Source organism: Callionymus lyra, chromosome 1 (genome assembly GCF_982586985.1).
Source record: "Callionymus lyra chromosome 1, fCalLyr1.hap1.1, whole genome shotgun sequence".
NCBI lineage: Eukaryota > Metazoa > Chordata > Actinopteri > Syngnathiformes > Callionymidae > Callionymus > Callionymus lyra.
The window spans coordinates 16163866-16191201 of NC_141818.1; the positions used below are offsets into that span (position 1 = coordinate 16163866).

Consider the following 27336-nt stretch of genomic DNA (forward strand, 5'->3'; position numbering starts at 1 on the left):
ATAACAATATGTCTATCTTCGTTCTCACTCCATGTAATCCACCGATATTTAAATAATAAGGGTGTGTTGCTTTTTTAAATGAACAAAGCGAGATTCCCCCCTCTCTGTGTTGCAGAACCAACGCTTACTTCTCTAATGTGCGGTGTGTTGTGCAAGTAATTACCATGACTACCTGCCCTGTTCAGATTTAATATATTAAAAAGGTAAAGAAAAATGAAAGAAAAAACACAAAATATGTGACGAGTAGCTTGGGCGAGGCTCTCTCTCGTGTTTTCCTAGTTTTTTGTATTAAGTTTACTAGTGTAGTATAATCTAAATGATCATTACATTGATAATATTGTGTTCATATTCTGTCACTTGTTTAAATACAAATGGAGTTATACTGTTCAAAAATAAAATATATTACTCTTTACACTACAGGGAGAATATGCACTTAAAATAACATTCAAGCCCAATCATTATATTCAGATCATCTCTTGCAAGGCAGGTACAGCCTGAAAGGACAGTATGTGCTTCTCTTCTTCTTCCTCCTTCTGAGAACAAAAGCATAAAGCAGGAACAATCAGGTGCACAGTCGTACAAGTTCTTTCTCAAGTAATTTCCTCATTACTGTCGACCTAAATGTTCACACACTGGAATTGGTTCTTCGGATTAGGGTGTTGTGTAACTTTAAATGCTGCATAAATGTGTGTATTAGACACACATAACATAATTTCTTCACACCGAGTAAGAATGGCTATAATTCAGCCCACACGCTTCAAACTTTGTAAGCTCATTAACTTTCTCTACATGAAAAAAACATCTTAAAATAAACATTTACGTCAAATTTAAACAGCTTTACAGCTTTTTTTTAATTCACTCAGAGCATCTGTACAGTATCCACACACGTATAAACACACACAAATGGGAAATAGAAATGCACAGCCATGATAACTGAAGCAAACACACTCTGCCTGTGGAGTAAATGCACAACTGTAGATGTATTTTGAGTTCCGTTCATGCAATGGTCAAAGGCATAGACAAATGAAAGCTCAAGCAATAAAGCAATATATTTCCATTTTGATGAAACGCTGAGTGAACCAAGTTAAAAACCTGCCTCAGTATAATACTTTGAGCAAATGTTCACATGCTACTGAGGTATAAGTACCACTCTAGGGTCCATGAAGCCACCATGATATTATATCTTAAATAATATAACTATTATAATCAACAGACCTTCAAAATAAACCATTTATTTAAAGTCTACCATGTTAATGCATAGATGTATAAGAATAGGTCACACTGTGGTTTCACTTTTCCACAAACTGCTCTTCTTTCCCATAGAGCTCTGTGATTGGTCGCTCAGGTCCGGCTCCAGCTCGTGTTCTGAGTTCTTAAGAATGCCGTTTTGGGCGGCGGTATTTGGCACTTGGCTGCTTTTGACACTGTTCAAAGGGTACATGCAGCGGCCAGAGTCCCGCTCCGCAGATGTGGCCAGTCTGAGGTTGTCTCTGCTCGCGCATCGTCTCTGGGCGCCTCCGTTCATGGCCGCCCTGCTGGCCATCGAGGGCAACAGAGCGAAGGGTTTACGACTCCCGCTGCTACCGCCGTCGCTTCCCTCCGAGGGGCTTGTAAGCAAAGAGTCTCCGACCCTCTTCCCATTGGTCAGAGGGCTCATCTGACTCTCGGACAGGCTGTGGTGGACGCTGCCGTTCTCACTGGTGGCTTGTTTATAAGTGACATGTGAGGAATTATTGTGGTCCAGGCCTGGCGGGCCCAAAGCTCCGAGACTCCCCCCGCCTGCTGCTGTCCTGAGGGCTTTAAGGCGGTAGTGCCCCCTTCCTTCACCGCGATGGTGATACTGACCACCCCCTTGTTTACTCCTGCTGCTCACCTTCCTCCGCTGAGGATGCACCGGGGCCACACAGTTCATGGGGGGCAGAGCGTTGTTAGTGGGCTTAGTGATGTTCTCAGTACTGGTGCTGGTGTTGTTGGCCACGGCGGGGCGAGCCGTGTGGTTGTCTTGCCCCACCTGGAGCAGGTTGGTGAGCTTGCAGGGACCCACGCTGCTGATCCCACTCGGCGTGGATGAAGATCTGGCGGACGATGAGTTGTGCACGTCGACCGGTGGATGGCAGTTGATGAAAAGTTGAGACCCCTGTTCCGACGACTGGACTCCACTCCCCGTCGTGCACGTGTGCGTGTAGGTGGACATCGGGTGGGAGAGGCGGTAACCCGGGCAGCACGCCAGCCAGGACGCCTGCACGTCCAGCCTTCGGAAGCAGTGGTGGACGACCAGGAACACACCCAGAACTGTGGCGGTAATCCCATAAAGACAGCTGAACAACAAGCTCGTGTTCCCTGTCAGCCAGATGGCCATGGCTCCGCAACACCACAGGGCCACGAAGAGGAAGTGTGTAGCCACTAGCACCAGAAACTGTGTCTTTAAGGAGTATTGGTCCTCGGGGGCCACCGCTGGGTTCATCGGGCCCACAACTGAGTCAGTGGAAAGAAGGCTGGTGCTCCCTGCCAGCGCTGGCTGAGTGTCCGTCACAGGAGAGGACACCGTGGTTCCCGTGCACTCTTTGGACACACGGTGCCTCAGGCGAAACATGGAGAACAGGAAGTAGATCCAGGTCACCAACTCCACAAGGCCGGCAGGGACAAAGAAGGACCCCAGACTTGGGCGCCATACTAGCCAGCAGCTGCAAAACACAGTAAAGAGTTTAGCAGGGTCAACACAGCACAAGGACGTCTTTGTGCCGCTAACCTTTCCCACAACCCATTCATTAAGAGTGACCTTCAAGGGTAACAGAAGGATGTACTTACTAAGGGCTACTATCTCCGTAGTTGCTGAGATTGACGGCCGCCGTGATTCCACATATGATGAGGGGAACGCCGCCAGCTATCAAGTAGAACCTTGAAAAGCAGAAAGTTCAGTTGAAAGAGTGTTTTGTTGCATTTATACATTGATTATCTGGATGGTTCTGGAGTGGGCGGAGGGTCCCCTGGGTCAACATGGCCGTAAAAAAAAGAATCTATGATTTACAGCTGTCAGGGTGATATCAGTGGGCTGTATTGAATAGTGGACAATCATCAAGGGTTATGCATTCTCTGAATTACTGATTTACAGCGCCCCCTCTGTCCCTTTAATGCCACTGCCCTCGCCTCCTAAATGCATGTCATCTTGGACTTCATGCCCTCCAGCAATCATCCTTAATGTCAGTGCAAGGTTCCGTCAGAAGTTTGTGGTCACAATGACTCCATTGACAGTGATCGGTCTGGGTGGCCCGGCACAAGTGTGCGTCTGTCCCTAAGCACAAACTGAGTAACAAAAAAACCTCTGGGTTCAAGGAGCGGGCGTTGACACCGACCTGAGCATCGGTCGCTGAGTGGGCGGCACGGGGGAATCGCCCTCCGGCTGTCGAGGTATTCGCCAAACCGCTTCTTTGTAGATGACCCTGGCGCTGACACCGATCCACAGCAGGGTGGACAGCGAGGAGTAGTGGAGCGCGATGCCCACCTGTCACACAAGCAAAAAGGAAAACTTGATAAATCACAATAAGTCTGTGTTTTTTTTAAGAATCTCTCAGTTTTATTAGACAAAAATACACATATTCAAAGTCCACTCATGGTGTCAGATCTATGACGTGAGACAGTTGCTCTTTATAAATATTGAGGTGCAACTTACAGCTTGACAAACGACTGGATAGCTGGTCAGGAATATCCCCCCAGCAAAGGTGGCCGTCGTCATGGCGATGTGGAAGCAGGTGTTTAGCAAGGTGTGCCAGCTTTTTCTTGATATGTGAATAGAACTATAGGAACAGATGGTGAAAGGTCAACTTTAACTCATCAGACAGAATTTTTTTTGTTTCAAGCTACCTGTGGTGAAGGATGTGTGTGATGATGATGGTGAAGAGACAAAGCAGGAGCAGCGCAGTACAGGCGTACACCACAGGGTGGAGCACCCGGGCCGAGTTGTTTGCCGAGTTGGGGAAGTTGGGAACTTCCTAGAGAACAAATCAAAGTTTGATGAGAAATTCAAGTGTGCTCGTTGTGTAAATAAGATTGACTACCTGAAGCACGGCGTAGTTGCTCAGGACCGTGCAGCGCATGGTGGAGGTGCTGCTGTCAGTATGGACCAGCTGGCAACCTTCCTGGCTCCAGCCTCCTCTCTTCTCCAGCGCTCGCAGACTCCACTGGGCGGCCACTGCGTCTGTGCCAGGTGACAAGTGCCGCAGTGACACCCAGACGGGCTCGGAGTGGTTCCACATGCTGCAGCCATCTGTGAGAAAATGGATCAACATGATGCAGACAAATTACTTATTTTGTCCCAGTATTTGAACTTAATTTCCTTGTATTGATGTATCAATATTTTCTCTCAAACCTAGCACCTTAGCAGGGGTGTGTGCAATCATTGTTTCTGTCATGTAAGTTTGAGATGGCTCATTATTCACACTGAGAGAAAATATTGATACATCAATACATTGCAATGTTTATTCCTTAATACTGTATCAAAATTCAACAGCATTGTATTATTTTTTCCTTTTTGACCTTACAAATGTATTTATTTTCTGGTTTATATTTCAATAGAGATTTGGATTTTTATATTTACCATTAGCATTCTAATATTCATGACATTTGTTCATTTTTGTGTTGCAATTGAACTTTCTTCCGGTCGCAGTCATAACATAGATGAACGATGAAATCCCTGATGACTGAGGACAAGAGGATACAGTCGACTACGCCAGCTTTTAAAGCTGATGTTTGGCATTATTTTGGTTTGAAAACACATGGAAAGAGTTGCGATTTCGGCAAGAGTCATGTGGTTTATAAATTCTGCAAAACCAGTGAAGTACTCAGGGAATACTACAAATATATACTTGCAAAGTATTGCAATATATCATGTCTTTGACCCTGTATCACCAGATGCATGCAATCGACTCAATAAAATAACTTCTACAATTAAATTGTGTGTTGGCTCACAGCAAAAACTTGTATTTTAAGTGTCCCAACGAGGTATTCATATAAAAAACTTCTTGGTGAAGGTGAAAGGGCAAACCATGTATTACATTTATTTCAATGTTTCACAAGTGATGGACTGAGATTTTATGAATCAGCTGGTAGGGTTTCATGATACAGTGACTTGGTTGACAGAGCTCAGTAGGTGGAGCTCTCACTTTAACAATAATGTAAGGTTCCATTAAATTAGTGCCTTAGAGCCAAATGTTCATAAGGCAAATAGGGACATCTAGTCGCTTTTGAGCAAACTGTATCAAACAGTATCATGAAACCTCATCAGCTGTTTCATGAAACCTCATCAGCTGTTTCATGAAACCCCATCAGGTGTTTCATGAAGCCTCATCAAACCATCGCTACCACTTACCAAGTCCAACGAAGATGACAGGAGTGTTGACGCTTCGGCGACGGGAGTGTTCCCCAGAGTTGTTTAAGGTTCCGCTCAGCGGGAAGAAGCTGCCGGTCCTGAAGGTGATAAACTGCAGTTTGCAGTCAGCGGGAGCGTCCGGAGGAAACAAGGTGGCTGGTAAAGTCACAGAGGCTACAGCAACAGAGTTCTGTTGGAAAATAAAACTTAAAATTAATTTCTCGTAGATTTTGATCGCCCACATTCACAAAGATGTTCTTCAGAGTTGCTCACCTTTATAGGAAAGTTGTTCAAGGAGGTGTTGTGGGAACCGGTGCTACAGCGAAAATGAAGCTGGTGTTCAGGGGCAGAGTCTGTTGCCTCCGTCCCGACAGGCATGGAGGAGATGTCCCAGCGCTCGTATGCCGTGCAGGTTAGGCCAGTGAAGTGGGCCGGCCGGACCAGGTGGGCCTCCATCACGATGTTCCTGGAAACCTACACAACCAACAGCTACATTAAAACTTCAGACTAAACTCCAAATAATCTTCATGATTAACCCTTTAAGATGATAATTAAATAGATGACCTGAGTTTATTTTGATAGTCTGGCTGTAAGGCTTCGCATTTTTCAATTCCCATCTTTTCGTTACATTTTGAAAATATAAATATATATATATATATATATAATATAAATATGAGTTTATAACCGTATAAAACAAAATAAAATGCAACAAAAGACAAAAATGGTTGGACTTAAATTACAGTTGAAATGTATTGCTTTACTAAGATTTGCCATAGTATTTGTATTATCCATATTTTTCGCTGCTTTTAAAACAGATCATATTTATTTACAACTACTCATATACAAATTTCGTTATTAATCAACTTTACTGTTATTGGAACATGGTGCGGAATCACGTGAACCATAAACCTGAAATCATATTCTACATAAAAGCTTTGACGTTTATCAAAATATTTAAATTACACACACTCCAATATTATCAAACTATATGACAGTTTCCTTAGAAGCAACTTTCACAAAAGTGTTGGTACAGATGTTTTTAGCTCCAGATAAAAACAAGAGTCTGTCGACCAAAAATGTCATGTTTTTCTTGAATTAAACAACTAATAAATTACATTTTTACAGATTTGCTTTTTAATGTAGGCATTGATTATATATGTATACATACTTATTATCTGACTATGAATTGCTAAATCCCTTTTTTTAGCTGAGTTTTGCGAAGTAGTTTCCTCTGACTGTAAATCACATGGTAAGAACATTTCAACCATTCTACGTACTTCCAAATAAAACCTTTTATACCTGGCCTTAAATTATTCTATGTACTTTTCACTCAACAATATTATCCAGACAAACCTCTCACGCACACACAGCTGTTGGATTAGATTTAGGGTTTCATGACAGCAGATAAAACTACCATGGAGAAGTCCTGAGCGTGGCTGTGAAGCTGAGGCCAGGCCAAAGTCTCCAGAGAGACCACGATGGAGCTGCAGGCTCTCTTCTCTCTTTGAGCGATGGCCAGGATCTTGTCGTCCACCTGCATCAAGTTACTGCCCATCTCCACCAGCACCTCGGATAACTGAGGCCGACACGAACAGAAACAATGTCATCACGAGAACGAAACAGAAGCGTGACTCTCGATCCTCACCTCTCGGAGTGGTCGGACGAACTCCATGAACTTCTCCATCATCTGCGCCACGTAAAGAACATCCACGGAGTCGGTGAAACCTGCAGCTTCCAGCGTGTACGTACGCACTTGCTGAGCCACGGTGACCGCGTTCGATGTGTTGATGGGTCGCTGCAGTGGAAAAATACTTTAGAATCCTACTGACTGTTAACCACGGAGTGGTGCATTCACTGACCAAGATGAAAGTGTGCAGGACACGTGTGATTCCATTAGTGTAGTGACAATCGGAATAATCGCCTTCTTGCCACTTCCCGGTTCGATCACAGTAACGAGAAGCCTTTTTCTGCTCCATCCCGGCGTCCACGGTGAGGGACGGGTACCGTAGCTGCAGGCAGTACTGGTGCGAGGTGATACCGGCCAGAGTCCGGGGCCACCTGACGGTCACCGAGAGTTAGCATACATACATATACACGCACCTATAAAAGTGTTTTTCTCACCTGAACTCTCCGCGGTTGTTGACTACTTTATCTTCCGGACAGAAGGAGGCGCTGTTCTCCAGCACCACTATCTCGACCGCTTGAGACGTGTTGCCCCTCCCAGTGGAAACGACACACTCCCACTCGCCGCTGGCCTCCACGTGAACGTTGAACAGGATCAGCTCGCTGGGGATTGAGACATGCTCAGCCATTAGCATCACAGGAAAACGTGTCCAACATCTGCTGATGATTGTCGGAAAATGAATGGATATTTCAATTGCCTGGTGATGAAGGTGCAGTCGTGTAGCACGTTGTTCTCCAGCTGGACGCCGGTCTCCGGGTCGGAGGTCACCAGCTGACCGTTGTGACGCCAGTGGAGGGTGGTGAGCTTGTCCACTAAAGCGGCGGTGCAGTGGAAGGGCAGGCGGTCGCCTCGGAAGACAACCTGGCGCTGGGACGGCAGCAGCGAGAGGGTGTGGAGCTCCAGAGGACCATCTGAGCGACAAACAGTAATTAAACTGTGTTGCTAAACCACAAGTCAATATTCCTGCAGATGCAATTATGAGCCGAGCGCTGATCGCATCCAGACAGCAGCGATTCATAAATACAACCCACAAGGATTAGTTGTCAACACGGCGATGTGATACTTTTGGAAATGTGGCCCTGCTGGGCTGCTGGAGTGAATTTCCCTCAGGCCTATCGGTTAACTAATCCCCAATTAATGCCCGGGTAATGTAGAGCGCCGTTATTAGCAAGTGTTTAGAGAAAATGTGGCAAACAGACTTGTAGACGCTCTCTCACCACAGCTGAGCTGGCTCTCCCTCAGGCCACGCAGGGGCTTTCCTCTCAGGCTCCTGGGGTAGGCACACAGAGTCTCGTCTCCGAGCCGGGGCGAGCCGGTGCGGAAAAAGCCAGGGGCCCAGCGTAAGCCACAGTCACATGACAGGTACTCAGAGTTGAAGTTTCTGAAATTAAAACATTGACATTTGATGAGTGAGTAAACCAAAGAAGAGTCACATGAAATCAATGAATAATGAAATTCCTGATCCAACATCACCATCAAGATCTTCAGCATAATCATCATCATCATCATCATCATCACTATATCATCATAATCATCATCGTCGTCATCACCATAATCACTATATCATCATCATCATCATCATCTTCTATCATCATCATCATTTTCATCACCATAATCACTATCATCATCATCTTTATCACCATAATCACTGTCAACCTCATCATCATCTCCATCATCACCATCACCATCTTAAACATCATCTTAAGCATGATCATTCATCACCATCTCCACCATCACCATCATCATCATCACCGCCAACATCATCATCGTCATCACCATAATCACTATCATCATCATCACCACTATTTCATGATCATGATCATGATCATCATCACAACTATCATCATCATCATCGTCATCGTCATCACCACTATCATCATCATAATCATCATAATCGTCATCACCACTATCATCATCATAATCATCATCACCACTATCATCATCATCGTCAGCACCATAATCACTATCATCATCATAATCATCACTATATCATCATAATCATCATCGTCGTCATCTCAACCACTATCATCATCATCACCACTATCATCATCGTCTTCACCATAATCACTATCATCATCATCATCATCATCATCTCCACCACTATCATCATCATCATCACCATTTTCCTCATCATCACAACTATCATCATCGTCATCACCATTATCATAATCTTCAGCATCATCATTCACCTTCATCACTATCATCATAATCACCAATATAATTATCATTATCATCATCATCATCACCACTATCATCATTATCATCACCATAATCACTATCATCATCATCACCACTTTTTCATGATCATGATCATCATCACAACTATCATCATCATCTTCGTCATCGTAATCACCACTATCATCATCATAATCATCATAATCGTCATCACCACTATCATCATCATAATCATCATAATCGTCATCACCACTATCATCATCATCGTCAGTACCATAATCACTATCATCATCATCATCATCATCATCTCCACCACTATCATCATCATCATCATCACCATTTTCCTCATCATCACAACTATCATCATCGTCATCACCATTATCATCATCACCATAATCATAATCTTCAGCATCATCATTCACCTTCATCATCATCATCATAATCACCAATATAATTATCATCATCACCACTATCATCATTATCATCACCATAATCACAATCACCATCACCATCACCATCACCATCACCATCACCATCACCATCACCATCACCATCACCATCACCATCACCATCATCACCATTATCACAATAATCATCATCATCATCATCATCAACATCATGACCGTCAACATCACCACCATCACCCTAACCATCATCTTCAGCATCATCATCACAATAATCAGCATCTTCAGCATCATCACCACCATCACCATCATCATCACTACCATCACCACTATCATCATCATCATAATAACCACTATCATTATCGTCATCATCATCACCATAATCACTATCATCGTCATCATCATCACCATAATCACTATCACCATCACATCACCATTGTCATCATCACCATCATCACTATCATTATCATCATCACCCTAATCACTATCATCATCATCATTATCATTACCATAATAACTATCATCATCATCATCACCATAATCACTATCATCGTCATCATCTTCATCACCATAATCATCATCATCACCGCCAACATCATCATCGTCATCACCATAATCACTATCATCATCATCACCACTATTTCATGATCATGATCATGATCATCATCACAACTATCATCATCATCATCGTCATCGTCATCACCACTATCATCATCATAATCATCATAATCGTCATCACCACTATCATCATCATAATCATCATCACCACTATCATCATCATCGTCAGCACCATAATCACTATCATCATCATAATCATCACTATATCATCATAATCATCATCGTCGTCATCTCAACCACTATCATCATCATCACCACTATCATCATCGTCTTCACCATAATCACTATCATCATCATCATCATCATCATCTCCACCACTATCATCATCATCATCACCATTTTCCTCATCATCACAACTATCATCATCGTCATCACCATTATCATAATCTTCAGCATCATCATTCACCTTCATCACTATCATCATAATCACCAATATAATTATCATTATCATCATCATCATCACCACTATCATCATTATCATCACCATAATCACTATCATCATCATCACCACTTTTTCATGATCATGATCATCATCACAACTATCATCATCATCTTCGTCATCGTAATCACCACTATCATCATCATAATCATCATAATCGTCATCACCACTATCATCATCATAATCATCATAATCGTCATCACCACTATCATCATCATCGTCAGTACCATAATCACTATCATCATCATCATCATCATCATCTCCACCACTATCATCATCATCATCATCACCATTTTCCTCATCATCACAACTATCATCATCGTCATCACCATTATCATCATCACCATAATCATAATCTTCAGCATCATCATTCACCTTCATCATCATCATCATAATCACCAATATAATTATCATCATCACCACTATCATCATTATCATCACCATAATCACAATCACCATCACCATCACCATCACCATCACCATCACCATCACCATCACCATCACCATCACCATCACCATCACCATCATCACCATTATCACAATAATCATCATCATCATCATCATCAACATCATGACCGTCAACATCACCACCATCACCCTAACCATCATCTTCAGCATCATCATCACAATAATCAGCATCTTCAGCATCATCACCACCATCACCATCATCATCACTACCATCACCACTATCATCATCATCATAATAACCACTATCATTATCGTCATCATCATCACCATAATCACTATCATCGTCATCATCATCACCATAATCACTATCACCATCACATCACCATTGTCATCATCACCATCATCACTATCATTATCATCATCACCCTAATCACTATCATCATCATCATTATCATTACCATAATAACTATCATCATCATCATCATCACCATAATCACTATCATCGTCATCATCTTCATCACCATAATCATCATCATCACCGCCAACATCATCATCGTCATCACCATAATCACTATCATCATCATCACCACTATTTCATGATCATGATCATGATCATCATCACAACTATCATCATCATCATCGTCATCGTCATCACCACTATCATCATCATAATCATCATAATCGTCATCACCACTATCATCATCATAATCATCATCACCACTATCATCATCATCGTCAGCACCATAATCACTATCATCATCATAATCATCACTATATCATCATAATCATCATCGTCGTCATCTCAACCACTATCATCATCATCACCACTATCATCATCGTCTTCACCATAATCACTATCATCATCATCATCATCATCATCTCCACCACTATCATCATCATCATCACCATTTTCCTCATCATCACAACTATCATCATCGTCATCACCATTATCATAATCTTCAGCATCATCATTCACCTTCATCACTATCATCATAATCACCAATATAATTATCATTATCATCATCATCATCACCACTATCATCATTATCATCACCATAATCACTATCATCATCATCACCACTTTTTCATGATCATGATCATCATCACAACTATCATCATCATCTTCGTCATCGTAATCACCACTATCATCATCATAATCATCATAATCGTCATCACCACTATCATCATCATAATCATCATAATCGTCATCACCACTATCATCATCATCGTCAGTACCATAATCACTATCATCATCATCATCATCATCATCTCCACCACTATCATCATCATCATCATCACCATTTTCCTCATCATCACAACTATCATCATCGTCATCACCATTATCATCATCACCATAATCATAATCTTCAGCATCATCATTCACCTTCATCATCATCATCATAATCACCAATATAATTATCATCATCACCACTATCATCATTATCATCACCATAATCACAATCACCATCACCATCACCATCACCATCACCATCACCATCACCATCACCATCACCATCACCATCACCATCATCACCATTATCACAATAATCATCATCATCATCATCATCAACATCATGACCGTCAACATCACCACCATCACCCTAACCATCATCTTCAGCATCATCATCACAATAATCAGCATCTTCAGCATCATCACCACCATCACCATCATCATCACTACCATCACCACTATCATCATCATCATAATAACCACTATCATTATCGTCATCATCATCACCATAATCACTATCATCGTCATCATCATCACCATAATCACTATCACCATCACATCACCATTGTCATCATCACCATCATCACTATCATTATCATCATCACCCTAATCACTATCATCATCATCATTATCATTACCATAATAACTATCATCATCATCATCACCATAATCACTATCATCGTCATCATCTTCATCACCATAATCATCATCATCATCATCATCATCATCATCATCATCATCATCATCATCATCATCATCATCAGATCTCTTTGCAACTTTTTTTTACTTTTATAAATTTGTCTTACAAATCAAAGAAGTTAATCACGCAAAAAACGTATATGAAAGGAAGAACTGTTTGACAGGGTTCACAAATAAAGAAAAATGTATAACCACATAGTATAAAATAGATGTTTAAAAGTTAGGCCTTACATTTTTTGGGGGTATATTTATTTATTAAATATTATTTCGTTTTTTCATTTAATTTAGATTGATGCACAAAAATTATGCACGGTTGTTAGTTTTACAGTATTTAATTATAAGATTTGTATTGCCATTAACTGCTGCTGAGGAAACTTCAGAAAACACAAGCATGGCAGCTTTTATTTACCTCAAAAAGAACACAATTAGAAACTCTGACTCACACAAGCTTAAGGGACGGTAGTTCTTGAAACACACCAGAATCCAGGGTGGATATGATGTTTCCTGAGAGATTCCTAAAAAAAAAAAGCGACATTAATAAACTGTCATTTCAACATGAAAAGGCGAGATGTATCTTACAGTTTGGAGAGATTGGTCAGCCCCTGGAACATCTCTGCAATGAGGCAGCCAATGCGGTTGTTGGAAAGATCACTAGAGGTGTGGAAAAGAATGCAAAGGCTGTTTCAAATCTAAAGATAACTTTTTTTTTTTACTGATAAAACTACTCTTCGTTATCTACTCTTATCTTCTGCTTGCATCAGCTGCTCCAGTTTAAACATCTCCGTCTCTGGCTACTTTCCCTTATCTCCCCTCAGCGGGACACCAGAGAAAGTTTATCACCGAAGGCTGGGGCCCCCCTGTGTCGCCGTGCACCTCTGAGCGTGATGTATAACTGCAGCCGGTCAGAGATGTGCTCTGCTGCACCTCTGACACTACCCAGCAGAGAGCTGTCCAGAGCATGTGTTTATCTCCCCCTGTTTGTTTTGAGAAGCCCCAGACCTCGCAGGGAAAACACAAGTAAGGGGGAGGAGAGGAGGGGAGTCACGCTGCGTGAGCAACGGCGACCAGTATCGACCCAATTCTGAAGAAAATCCAGGTAAACACTGAGTGATAGGTGAGTAGCATCAGTCATGTAGCTATGATGGTGACTGTCCAGCAGAGTATTTATGGCAGTTATTCTGTCAAAGTTGATTAGATTAGGAATCTGCTGGGACACCCTGACATTGTTTTGTTTAAATGACTCTGAACCTGATGTGCTTTTCTAATAAACGTTTACAGGCTTTGTTGACAGTCTTCAGCCGGGGAGGACAATTAAATTTCAATGTTATTTACTTTGGCTGTTTTATGGGGCAGTCAAGCAAATTAACTAACTAATTGTATAAGTCTTATTTTGATGGTATACAATTTAAATTTAATGAATCCCATCATATTAAATTATTTATTTATCCTTTCCTTCTTTTGGCTAGACGTCCTAAAGAAAGAACAAACATATTTTATATATTTAACAATTGCATAAATCATATATACATTATATTTAATACAATACTATTATAATGTTTAATTTTATATACACTTTCTTCTAGAAAATGAGATATAAAAGCGCAAAGAAAAATATAAAACTACTATGCGTCAAGGACAAATGAAAATGAGGGAAGAGGAGAAAAAGAGCAGTAGCCGTTGGAAATATTTATAAATGGCCAGTTTTATATCATTATTTTGAAAACATGCATTTATTGAGTCAGAGGGCCTTTTCCCAGGTCTGGTCTTTTCATCACAGGTGCAGTGGACTTTAGTAGTGAGGTACGGTGGTTCTGAATGTGTCTTAGCGTAGCGATGGTGTTTATTTATAGGGCAGGCATGGGCAGTATTTTTTATATATAATCTATGTATATAATTTATGTATATATAATCATTTCAACAAATAACAACATAACATGGTTTGTTTTAGTCAGTGTTCACTCTTTTTTAAATTAAAGTATTAACTTTTCCATAAAAATTAAAAAAAATGTTGAAGGAAATTCAAAAAACGTTTAGCAAACAAGCATAATTTATTTTAAAAAGGTTTGGCTCATTTAGCATGATTTTTTTTACCCTTTGTGTTATCTCTGGGTCAAGCTGACCCTGTGGTTTGAAAACAAATGTATTTGTGGTATCCCTTGCGTTGCATCTGAGTCAAGATGAATGACAGGGTCAGCTTGTCCCTGGGATAACACAAGTGTTAAAGGTTTGTTGCTTCTTTCTAATACCTTGACGGCCCCTTACAACAGTCACTGTATATAATGTGGCCCCTGAGAAAATGGAACTAGTGTCCCTGTTATAGAGTGTGGTACTATTTGTTTACACTGGTTCATAACCAACTTTTGTAATTAAAATGCTGCCATGCAAACACTTTTAAAATCGTGGGAAGCATTTTCAATTTTCATATTCCCATACGCAGACAGGTCATTGCGATTGTGCAATACTGCCCCCTATAGGTAACAAATATATGCTGATATGCTTCTGCCTCTGACACTTAATGTTGTTAGAAAAACATGCCTCAAAACTTAACTTAACTTAACGGGTTTATACCCACATTGTTGAGAATATTTCGGAATGACGGCGATGTGTACTCACAGTTTGCGAAGTTCAGGCAAGCCTTGGAAAGCCCCGGGTATGATGGTGCTGATCAGGTTGTGCTTGAGGTCCCTGCGGAGAGAGAAAATATGAACTCAATGGAAAAAACAACCCCGGGGGGAGAAGGTGACGCGTCCTTCCTGAGAATTCAAGAAAACCAGAATTTAAACCTCGACACTCAGAGCAGGGTGTTATTGTTCCCCATAGGAAACCCTATCCCATCAGCCACCTGGGTTTGTGGCCAGTAAGATGGAGCTGTGTGATCCAGCCACATCCGGGCTTGTTAGTTTTCTAGTTTTCCTTGGCTAGTCATCACTGTAAATATGAAGTCTCATCGCCGCCTTTGAGGATCTAATATCCTTCATATCAGCTGTTCCTCCCTCCACCCACTTCTCATTCCACATCTACACCCATGTCTGAAAATATTTGTGTGAAAGTCCTGCAGAACTATTTCAAACACAAGCTCACGGTGAACCAAAGATTTCTCTAACCCACTGGTCTGGTCTGAAGACCAGTGGTTATTCATAGAAAATATGGCTGGAACTATGATCTTTATACCTATGATTAAAAGAATGTGAATTCCCAAAAGAGCGATCGCAGAAGAGGAAATCCTCACAGACACCAAAAACGTAGCCGTTGACGCTCTTTGTGGTTTTCATTACACTTTCCAATGACGACACTTTGTCTGTGATGAGATTTCCTGAAGTCATCTGAAACTTCCGGAATCACTTTGGGGTATCTTCAAGGCATGACAAAAATCTCTTCTTGGAATTTTCGCTGCCAACATTTCAAAAGATTCTCTTGGGTGGTCAGACATTTTGTTGCTTGTGTCTGAAAAAAAAAGAAGCTTTTAATGACGAAGCGCCGACTGTCTGGCTCTGGACCAGGCAGCCGGGCTCTGATTTGTTTGTCTCAAAGCAAAACTGTGGACGTTTCTGTCGAAGTGAACGACTCAGAAGATCTCGCTAAAAATAGACGTTAAACCGTGAAAGTCGAAACACTTGGATTCAAGCGGCGGTGAACTCGGAAAGCGTGCGACCATGTGGGTCCGTCATGGTATCATCTGCGGTAATCTGTGTGTGGTTTAGCGTTCCTCTGTGAAAGAGCATGTGTTCCAGTAGCCGTGTAGGATTTGTCGACGAGGGAGGAGGGAGAACAATAAGGCTGCGACCAGATTGTGAGTCCTGGGCTTCATTAGCGGAGCAATGGCATGTTAGGCACTGCCCACTATTTCCTTTCTTTGATGGACGTCACCCCCTCCCCGCCTCTCACACGAAACAAACACTCATAAGCGATGACCTCAGCATATTCACAATAGGTACAATGTTACTGTAGCTACGACTTCACTGCTCTGTAATCCTGTTTACCACCATCACTCATATACAATCATAGATTTCCAGCATTTGTTTGGTTTGCAAAACTGACATTTTACTTCTCGTTTGGAACTCCTCTTTGTTATTCTTAACCATTATATAAGTTTAAAGTTGTATTGTAACACGCTGACATATGGAACTAGTACCCAACAGTACGTATAAATCTGCTCAAATTAAATTGTACTTTACATCTGTTTTTGATTATCCTACGTGTTCAAGACTGTAAAAGGTTCCAAACCAAATTAAGTGCTTTTACGTAAAAGTAAATCCCTCAAGTGAGAGAAAACCGAGCACAATGTGCTTTAATGGCTTTTGCCCTACATTAAGTATGTATATGTTGTGGTAACACCAATAAAAATGAATATGTTCCTTGCCACACTATGAACGTTTTCCTGAATAATAATTTGAAATGTGTCCAAGCCATGCCAACCGACATATAACCTCCTTGGCAGAGGTAATTATCTTTCTACTTAGAAAACATTTGGAAATCGTTCCTGTATTTACATAACCCTTGTGAGGTCAGAGTAAAGCGATACACCTGATGGTGGAGTAATGTTTCGGCTTGTTAAATTCAATTGTATAAAGGCTCTCTGATGAGTTTATGTCAGAATTTACTTTGTATTTGTTCCTCTTGTTTTACTTTATGTTCCTGAATGTCTCCTTCCTTAGCTCTCTCATTGAAATGTTTAATTAAATGGTATTATTTTAACAGGTTGAACTTTTTGTTCACCAAGTTGAATCAGATTTATATACATATTTGTCCAGTTCATTCATTTTATGTTGAATTGTGAATCACTCAACAGCATTTATGTAAAACAATCAAACACAATTTCTATAATTTGTCATTAACAGTGACTTTATATTTTGTCCTTGATACTCAAGTATGGCATCCGATTTTGAATGTTACCCCAACCAAGATGTTGTTTCTTTAACTGAATTGAAAATGTGATGCAATTCCATTTCGTAATCCCCAGAACAGTTTTTGTTGATGGAACTTTTCACCAGCACTTATGTATTGAGCAAAATACATTTGTGCTGTCAGTCAAATGTCTATCTGGAGTAAACCCACAAGGTTTTCTTTTCTATATTCTGCAGCTGGCAGCAAGATTTAGAGGATAAAATGCATGTGTGTTTTGGCATCAGTTCCCCTCTACTTGTGATACCCTCTCTTATCACCAGGCTGGGGAATGTGGACGAGCTCGCCAGAGTCAATAACAGCAGTTAAACTTGGATGCTTATGGAGCAAAATTATAAGGTATGGATACAAATAGAACCCAAACTTAATCTCAGCTGCAGCCTCTCATGGCTTTTCCCAATTTTATCTGAATTATATTTTGGACAAACCGCTCGCACCACAGCTCTAGCCGGACTCATAATCAAGGTGATGAGTTGTTGGTGTGCCCTCCGGAGCAGACGGACGCCTCGCTGACAACAGTTTCACAGCTCAGTGGCCTTGGCACCGATGACGGGAGCTGTCACCGAAGAGGAGAATATCACAGACTCTCAAACTCTTCAAAGTGGTGCATTCACTGACTGCAGTTTCAGCCTGATCGGCACCTGAATACGTGCTTCCCTTTCACAACAATTACTACGCTTTGTATTCCTTTAGACAATTACATGCGTCTTCAAGTCATTGGATCAACTAATTCTTGCAACAAAATAACGCTAAACCCTAATGTCTACCACAAAAGGGACTAAAGTAATGACTGCAGATATTATTTGTGCAGTGTTACGTAAATGTAACAGAACAGAAATCTTTTGTACCTTTCAGTAGGTGGTTTTTGATTGCATAATTGAATGGTAAATCTAAAGAATGCCCATTTGTATATGTTGTGGAAAAGCAAGATAAAGTTAGGCTGGTAAAGCTAAAAAAAAGGTCTATATTGTCAACCAGCTGTTGGCAATTAAATCAATTGAATTCAATGCTCTTAGTGGCCACAAAAAGTACTCTGACTTCCAGAGACCCAACACGCATATAGAGAAAGTAAAGGAAAAAAGCTTCAAAGTGATTTTTTTTTTAAATAACAGTAAACCAAAGGATACCAACCATTTTTATTTTTTTTTACATCAAGACATTATAAATAAGAGAATATAACATTTTCCCGCTTATTTATTTTAATGTGTATACATTTGTATTTAGACATTCTTAATTCTTAATATAGATTCTTAATTTAAATGTGAGGATCTTTAAAAAAGTAAAACATGTATGATATAAATTTACCTTAATTTTTTTTTATCTTACTTTCTTGATTTAATTGATGGAAAAGAAAAGTAAAGGGATAATTATATTTTTAGAATTGCAAAAAACAAAGGATATCAGAAACGGCCGCGTAAAGTAGAAGGGCTGCCTCTGGGTCAACCTTTGTCAGGGTCTCTTATAAACTGCATCAATCCCTGATATTGTTAAGCTTTTGTCAATTCTGTAGAATCATTTGTTCTAACTGGGTAAGAGACAATGTGAAAACCGTAAGAGATTGAGATCTAAAAGAAAATCTTTAGCTCAAAATGTCAACAAAATCAACAAATAACAGTACATTTTATATATTACTACAAGAGAAATGACAGTGGTTATTTGATCATGTTCAACTAAATGCACGTTCAAGACATAAATACACATGTAGTTTGTTAATAAGAGGATGAAAAGGTCAGAGGTGCATGATTAATGTATTAGAATAATACTGTAGTATACAATTGTCTAACATGGATTAAGATAAAATAACACTTACAATATTGAGGCTCTTGGATAAAATTTAGTGCAATATACCTTGTCTTGGATCATAGTCTTTATTTCATAGTCCTTCTGCCAGTGTTGTGCACACTCGACTAGCATTTAAAATATATCCTGGATAAAAACATAAATGCCTGCAAAACTCTTTCTCCTATAGAAGATGCAAAGAGTCAAACCCCTGAGAAATGGATCTTTTCTGTAAAGAGTCTTTTTTGAATACAATGTATTTGACCCAAATCATAACAGAAGAAAAACGTCAACTATAGCATGAATTCCAAGTCCTTATTACTGCAACATTTAGTACCTAATTTATAAGAATAATGTTAACTATCGTATGACTCATGTTCATATGAAATAAAAAAGAATACATTAGTGCTGTAAATGAAGAAAATCTGTTGAGCATTGGGATCTTAAAGAACATTTTACTTCCATTTTAGTCCGAGACGTTCGACATACTGAACAAAAACAGTATATTTATTATTTTTACAATCGATGACCTTCTTACAATAGGTTTTCAATGGACACTTATTTTAGGGGGCGTTCCTTAAAGAGTGTTCTGATAGCCTACTGTCCTTATTGGCTGTGTGATATCTTGGGTATACTTGGTTGATGCTGGTCTGAAATAGTAAAGTCATATAAAAAGTCATCACCCAAGTATATTATAGTGTATTATTGTAGTCTATTAAACTATGAAACTATGCTCTTGTTTTCTGGAACTTCTACTCTCTGCTCTGGCAAACATGATCAATGAGCTCATGCGAGTCACCCCTGCAAAGACTGTTTCTCATCTGCTCTCAGATGGACATGAGATTTACTTTAGCATCTCTCTAAGGGTTCACTTCCAGACCAAATGTTCCATTATCTGTACTCTGAGCTTTACTCAGCAGCTGCTATTAGGAGAAGGTCTTTCATTCTCACGACTCCTTGTGATCAACAAGGATGGCCTGCTCTTTCCTGAAGAGGGTAAAAGGGATGAGCACCTGGGCCTCATGTGGACTGGAGAGGAGCAATGAGCTTGCGCAGCAGTCGAGGATAATAATGAAGACATCGTCTGTAAAAGGCTCCAGACGTGGAGTGCTCTTTCATCAGGAGAGCAGCGACAGAGTGCTCCTCTGACATTGTTTAGGCCCTGGCCTCAGTTGGAAGGAGAAAACGTCTATGGCTGGGGAAAGGCTGTACTCAGAACGTGGCAAATTAGCTTTTTTTTTTACTGAACTCTTTCAGGGAAACCGGCGCGTCTGTTGAATAACGTTGGAAAAAGAAAGTTCAGTGACACCTAACATTCGGACAGAGGTCAACGCGGACCATTTTTGTGCTGGGTTGTCATTTCCTGTCTCGTCGCCATTACTTGCAGAGGCCCTCACTCGTTTATTTTTACAGTTTCCTTTTCTTGCTTTTTTTACAAGCTAGTTTTCCCTTTTGGGGAGGGGCAGGTGGGATAAGGGAACCAGAACTGAGCAAAAGTGTCTCTCTGTACAGCCCAGACCCCACCTCCCTACTCCTTAACACACTTACTCACAATGGGGGCTCTGTAACGCAGGCCCCAAACGTACTCCAGTCTTTCCCCTAAAACAGGAAACCAGGATCTGCCGTCTCCTTGTTTTCTCTCCAATTTCCTGCTTTGCTGCCCCTTCCTCAGATTATTTTCTTTATTTGTTCGGGTTCCTACCAGATGGAATACTAATTACATTTTGTCAGTTGGCATCTGCACAATAATGTGTTGTCGCCAAATAAAATAAAGAATTAAATTTTCCCCATTTACAGACAACCACTGGACACGTACGGACTTCCATGACTGAAGTGTTTAAAATAACTGAGGCCCGCAGCTCCGCTGCATGACTGATGGTAACATAAACTACAGAAACATTAGACAGAAATAGAGGTATACACTTTTATTTAAGGTGTAACACATGCTTAAAGTGATTACACGTTTCCAGGGTTTCTTTCTATGGAGTAGGAGATCTATCTGCCAAGGAAAACTTTCAAACCACAGACTGTTATTGCTGGCTTTATGAACCTAAAAGAAGGTATGTATTCGGTCTCACGATATCCCCCGCAAACCCAGCAATCAGGACCAATGAATCTGTTGGAAGAGCTGCAGAAAATTGCCCAGATGATGTCAGTGGGATCAGATCTCAAGTACGGATGTCTCGTTGAGCATCATTACCCAGAAGTTAACAGACGTGAGGTTTATATAATCAGAATACACACTACAACAGGAAGGAAACAGGAACAAACGCCTTTCATTCAGGCGATCAATGAATAGGCGGATTCATGACTAGAACTACATGTTTAGAGTATGCAGCAGGCGGGATGGGGGGTGTACAGTGAGAGGGTGGGAAGGGGTGAGATAAGGAGCATGAACGGAAGAGGTGGAAAGTGAGTCCGTTTAGAAAATTAAAACATTATGGAAAAGAGAGGTGGTGGCACATAAAGTGTACAATTTGCTAATGGGCTTATGAGGGGGTTTGCTTGCTGTTTCAATAAACCCCTAGAGCCATGCGTGAGCTTGGTTTGCAATGCAAACACCCTGGTCCCTCAGTTTATCTGAGAGCCACATCTGGAGTCTATCAACTCTAGCAGAACCCCCCTTTTTTGTTTCCACTCTCCGGCACTCTTAACCCCTTCCTCAACTGTTCCAGTCCTGAATGACATGCACTCTCACTATGTGACTGTTGCCCGACTTTGTGGTGCTAAAGAAGGAAACTCTATTAACGTGTATGTTCATTTCCAGGCTGACAAACGGTGACCCACAAATTGTTGGCTGGTACAATCTAAAATCTTATCCAGACTGGTCTAGACAGTACGGCTCCCTGCCACGTCTGTCATTTTCCCTCTGTTTAGAGTAATATAGCGTTGCTGCTTTTGTTTCAGCTCGGAAGAAATTATTTTAATCTCTGGTTTAGCAAAACAATCCAGGGTTCATATTGGACAAAGTGCAGGAGTTTGTGTTTCCGCTCTCCCTCCCTCTTCCTGTCTTTCTATCGTCATACCATCTTTAGCCATCTCGTCTCCAGTTTCTCTAAGTCAAATGGTAAAGCTGTTTAAGTTGGACTGCATCCTAGCCCCAGCTGCTCGGAACGGTAGGGGCCATTTCAAGGTTTATCAAAGCCTAGAGTGTTCACGGATATAGATGTGAAAAAGCTCAAGTTGAAAATGCAATACAGCAGTAGAAAATGATGTGTCAGGTATACCCAGGCACTTCTCTCTGACGCTGAAAGGGTCCTAAGCACTGCCAACACCCTAAGTATCTAGCCGCTCCTGACCGCAACCCTCACTTCTGCCATACAGACCTGTCAACTGTAGTACCCTGCTGCTCCCTCATCCATCATCATCACTGCCCTCTGCTCTCCCGCCCAGCTCCATCCCTCCCCGTCGGGGGAACAGACCTGGTAATGAGGGGCCCTTGTGCCTTGCCTGCCTGTCCCGTGTCCCATGGTGCAATGGGGCCCAGTTGGACAAGAGCCAGACTGCCTCTGCTCTATTTTCCTCATTATTCTCATTACCCTGACTCAAATCAGCGCCCGGACAGGCCGCTGCGATCTGTCCACAACTTATGAAAGTTTGGGCTTGTTAGCGGAGTTGGCAGCGCCGGCTGTACTCCCAACAGAGAGGTGGACCTACTCGAGTCACTACAGATGCACAGTGTTGATTGCCTGTTGGTGCAAGTGTTTGCTGAGTGACCACTTGGAACACAAGTGTCACCTGAAGACTCTTTCTCAGGGTTGTCTTTCTGAACTACCTAGAAATAAACTTGTTATTCTTTCTGGTATTTTCCATTATGTAATCCACAATGTCTTCAAGTTATGTGACAAAATCAGTCTTTCACTAGAAGTATGAATTTATTCATAGACACCCTTAACTTGTAGAAGGAGGTCACTCACTGTCACATCCAGCTAATGAGAATTTTTGGAGAAGATGTGGGAAGATATAGTATAAAACAAGGAAAGGGGAATACCAAAAAATTTGAGTCATAGTCTATCAAAAAAAGTGAGTACTGGCTCGTTGTAGGATGATGCTTCAAGAAGAAAGATAATATTTCTTAGTCTATATTTGTAAAATACAACACTGTTTAATAACCATACACCACCAAACATGATGATGTTTTCAAAGAAACTCATTTACATCCAAAGTAAATGCAAGGTATCGTGATGCATAAATAAAGGTAAAACTTATTAATAATAAGATAAGTGAAATAAAAAGCATACATAGACGTACATAGAAAAGGGCTACGATTTTGCAGCCATTTTGACTTTCCACTAACTTAACCTAACTTCATTTTTTTGACACAAATGGAAAGACGGAAAGAAATTATATATTAAATAATATTATTTATTATTAATTATATATATTATATAAAAAATGTTGTCGCCTTAAACTGACGAACACTCAGGTACGACAAGTGCCGCCAAATCATGTGTGGAGTGAAACATGATATGAACTAACTGGTCCTCCTCATTGATGATAGTTTGGTCACACATTTTCTACTGCCACTTATGTTGACTAAGGGTAGGGTTTATTTTTAGAGTAATCTGTTCCTTTTTGGATTTAGCTGATGAAGTTCAACTAATGCTCAATTGTCTTCGTCTTCATCCAAAACGACTCTTAAAAACATCCAAATAACTCTGTGGTGCTTGTCTGTAATGTCCCTCTTGTATTGAAGCCTCCAAGAGAGAAGGATGGAAACACTTAAACTAGTCAGTATTTGAACTTTGTTTGTGGCAGAAGTTTAAACAATAACATGCTACACAAATAGGAAGTACTCCGGGGAACTATCACAAGAACTTCCAATCTACTGTCTACACTACTGTGTGCTGGACCTCTGCTACAAACAAACTTAAAATACAGACTAGTTTAAGTTTTTTCCCAAAAATTCTTAATGTTGTGGCTTCAATACAAGATGTATATCTGTATAATGTCCATCTTGCTTCAAACCCTTGACGAGAAGAATTGTTCCAGAAAAAAGTAAACAAATCTAGATTTTACGCTCGTTTGACTAATATGACTAACCGGAAGTACTCCGAAAGTAATCCGGGTAAATATATCGCGAGCACTTCCAGAGTGCATACTGTCTAAACTGGAAGTACTTGCGATATTACCCAGAGTACTTCCAGTTTATAAGGCTTGCTTCAGTTTAAAAGTCTGCCACAATAAGAGCGTAAAATATAGAGTTTTTGAATATTTTCTGGAACAATTCTTCAATACAAGATGGACGTTGCATAAGAGCAGTATGGAGGTAGATGGATGTTTTTAAGCGTCTTGTTGGAGGAGGTTTGTCTACTGAGCATTAGGAGAAAGTAGAAAATCAGGTGAAGATTGAATTATGGGTGAACTATCACTTCAACATAGAATGAGTTTCTTGCATTTGGAATTCCCAGTTTTACAAAGTCCTCCATTGTATGAATGGAATCGGGATCTATTAGAGCCAACCTTCATCTGTCAAATCAGGATAAAATGAACTGAAACGGTGGAACTCCCATAATTACCAGAGCTCTTCAAGAACCTGTTGTAACTGTTGGATGGTGAGCAAGTTTAAAAGGGTTACAAAAACACTGGACCAGAAAGACACAAAAAAAAACAAACAAGCCTAAATTACTCCTTTGCACTTGGGTGGTTTGGCAGATTGTGAAGGCAGCACAGTCTTTGAGGAGGTTTACTCCAATGAAAGGGCTAACTGTGTAGATTGCTGTCTGGCATGGACGAGAGCCGCCTGCCCCACAGCTTTATTATCCCACTCACAACAGTACATCAGACCGTATTCAACTCTGAATAGGTGACCGAGCGTCCGTCTTTTCAGAGCATCACAAGACTAGTCAACAAGTGTCAATGTCCATACTAGGACACACACTCAAGTGACGACAAAGAGTGAGAGTGCGTGCAGTCAGGGAGCAGACTGTGTTTATCCTTTTCACGTAGGGGAGGAGATGCAGCGTAATTCCCTGATGTGTGTTTACTCAGCCCTAGTGGGCCGGCCTCTGATTATAGCATTGACCACATAATATGACTAACTGTTCACTAGTGGCTCGAATGACATGCACATGTAGACTGGAAATCCTGAAGCGAACTGAATAATGAGATGACAAAACAAGACTCAGGAGAAGATTGTAAAACAAATAGAAATAAAATTGTCTTTGAGAGGACAAACTTGGTTCTGAATCACACGTTTTCCCATGATCTATTGCTGTGGAGGAGCAAAACCAAAACGGTTGAGGACGTCAGGGTGAGTGAGCAGACCTCCACTGCTGTGTGTTAGAGCGCCAGGAGAAGTGAAGTCAAGGAATGAAATGAGGCAGAGTTGTTAATGTTGTGTCCTCAACTTACAGCAGACGCCCACACTTCTTGGTGTGGGTTTGTCTGACTCTTAATTTCCCTCGCAAGTACCTTAAGGCTGGTTTACACCGTCACGAGTGAATCTTTATTTGATTTGATTGTTGCTAGGAAGTCTTCAACAAGATACAAGTACTGTTTGTAGATACATCATAGCTTTCCCAATCAAGTTCTTCGTCATGGTATTTCACACTAAAACATTAGCTTATTCACATTGTAACATCATCAACTTTCAACCATTAAAGTTTACTGACAACATAAACTAGTCAAAGAAATCTGAGTCGAGCAAAATGAAAGCATATTGATTGAAAGTAAGTTTATTTTTATACATCTGTGTTGTATGTCTCAAACTGTGGTCCCCAACCACCAAGCAGGTGATCGGTCCTTTCTCAAAAGACTCTTAGCAAAAAGAATAGTAAGTTAACTAAAAAAAACAGTTTACAAACAGACCTACAAACGGATCCTGCTGAGTAAGCGTTATGGTGTGCTGTATAAAAAAATATTTTTTGCAGGTCATGCCAACTTATTTTTGTAGTTTTAAATCTGTAGACAGGTCCGTGAAAATAATGCCTATAGTGATAAACTGGTCCCTTGTATACAACACAACAAACCAACTACTATGTACAATCCGAGCCTTCGTGAGTTTAAAAAAAAATGGTAACACAAACAAAAAGTTACACATCGAACTCACTTGTTATAACAAACTAAATTGCTAGTATTCTTTTGCCATTCATTTGTAACTTGATTGGCTGAGACACCAAGATCAAATCAATCCTCGAAGTGAGGGACCGACTGATGATGTGATTTGAGAAGCATCTTAGCTAGAGAGTGAATATTAGCTTTATCCGTGTAGGTTCTCATTCATCCAGGTCAAGAATTGAGGTGAAATGTCTTCCTAAACTTTTCACAGTCCAGTTGACCCTTAGTAACTCACTATACTTGAATAAGATTCAGCAACTAGGATGTTTCAACTCTCTTCCTGTCAACATCTTACTGAATATCGCTGAAGAATCACTTGAGAATTTAAACAACTCCACCCCTGGCGCTTGGCAAATATGAAAAGAGCAACTTCAGCACTTTTCGCTTTTGTTTTTCCACTGGTGCGCCTGGTGTTAGCTCCGGTAGGTGTGTACTAAGAAGCTAACAACTGCTGCAAATTACCAAATTTTTCTTTTCTTCCCACATTTATGAGCGTGAGCTTCATGGGTGGCGGCTGAGTGGCATGTGGAACCAATATCCCGTCAATCTAACCATTCCTCTCCTCTCTTAACC

The 27336-nt window shown here is 40.8% G+C and overlaps 1 protein-coding gene across 1 annotated transcript in view; it reads right to left on the bottom strand.

Moving 5' to 3' along the window:
- Window positions 1-1216: 1216 nt before the first annotated feature.
- The window catches only part of adgra2 (adhesion G protein-coupled receptor A2), a 50891-nt gene continuing 24771 nt past the window's right edge, over window positions 1217-27336 (bottom strand). Inside the window, exons 3-19 of the mRNA XM_087794794.1 lie at window positions 15637-15708; window positions 13603-13674; window positions 13467-13538; window positions 8267-8430; window positions 7747-7960; window positions 7487-7651; window positions 7225-7423; window positions 7011-7160; window positions 6780-6941; window positions 5639-5839; window positions 5366-5555; window positions 4056-4264; window positions 3862-3989; window positions 3671-3794; window positions 3354-3502; window positions 2809-2898; window positions 1217-2684 (exon numbers count right to left, since the gene is read on the bottom strand). Coding sequence (XP_087650920.1) covers window positions 1277-2684; window positions 2809-2898; window positions 3354-3502; window positions 3671-3794; window positions 3862-3989; window positions 4056-4264; window positions 5366-5555; window positions 5639-5839; window positions 6780-6941; window positions 7011-7160; window positions 7225-7423; window positions 7487-7651; window positions 7747-7960; window positions 8267-8430; window positions 13467-13538; window positions 13603-13674; window positions 15637-15708 — 3769 coding nt within the window. The 3' untranslated portion in view covers window positions 1217-1276. The remainder of the gene's footprint in view (window positions 2685-2808; window positions 2899-3353; window positions 3503-3670; window positions 3795-3861; window positions 3990-4055; window positions 4265-5365; window positions 5556-5638; window positions 5840-6779; window positions 6942-7010; window positions 7161-7224; window positions 7424-7486; window positions 7652-7746; window positions 7961-8266; window positions 8431-13466; window positions 13539-13602; window positions 13675-15636; window positions 15709-27336) is intronic.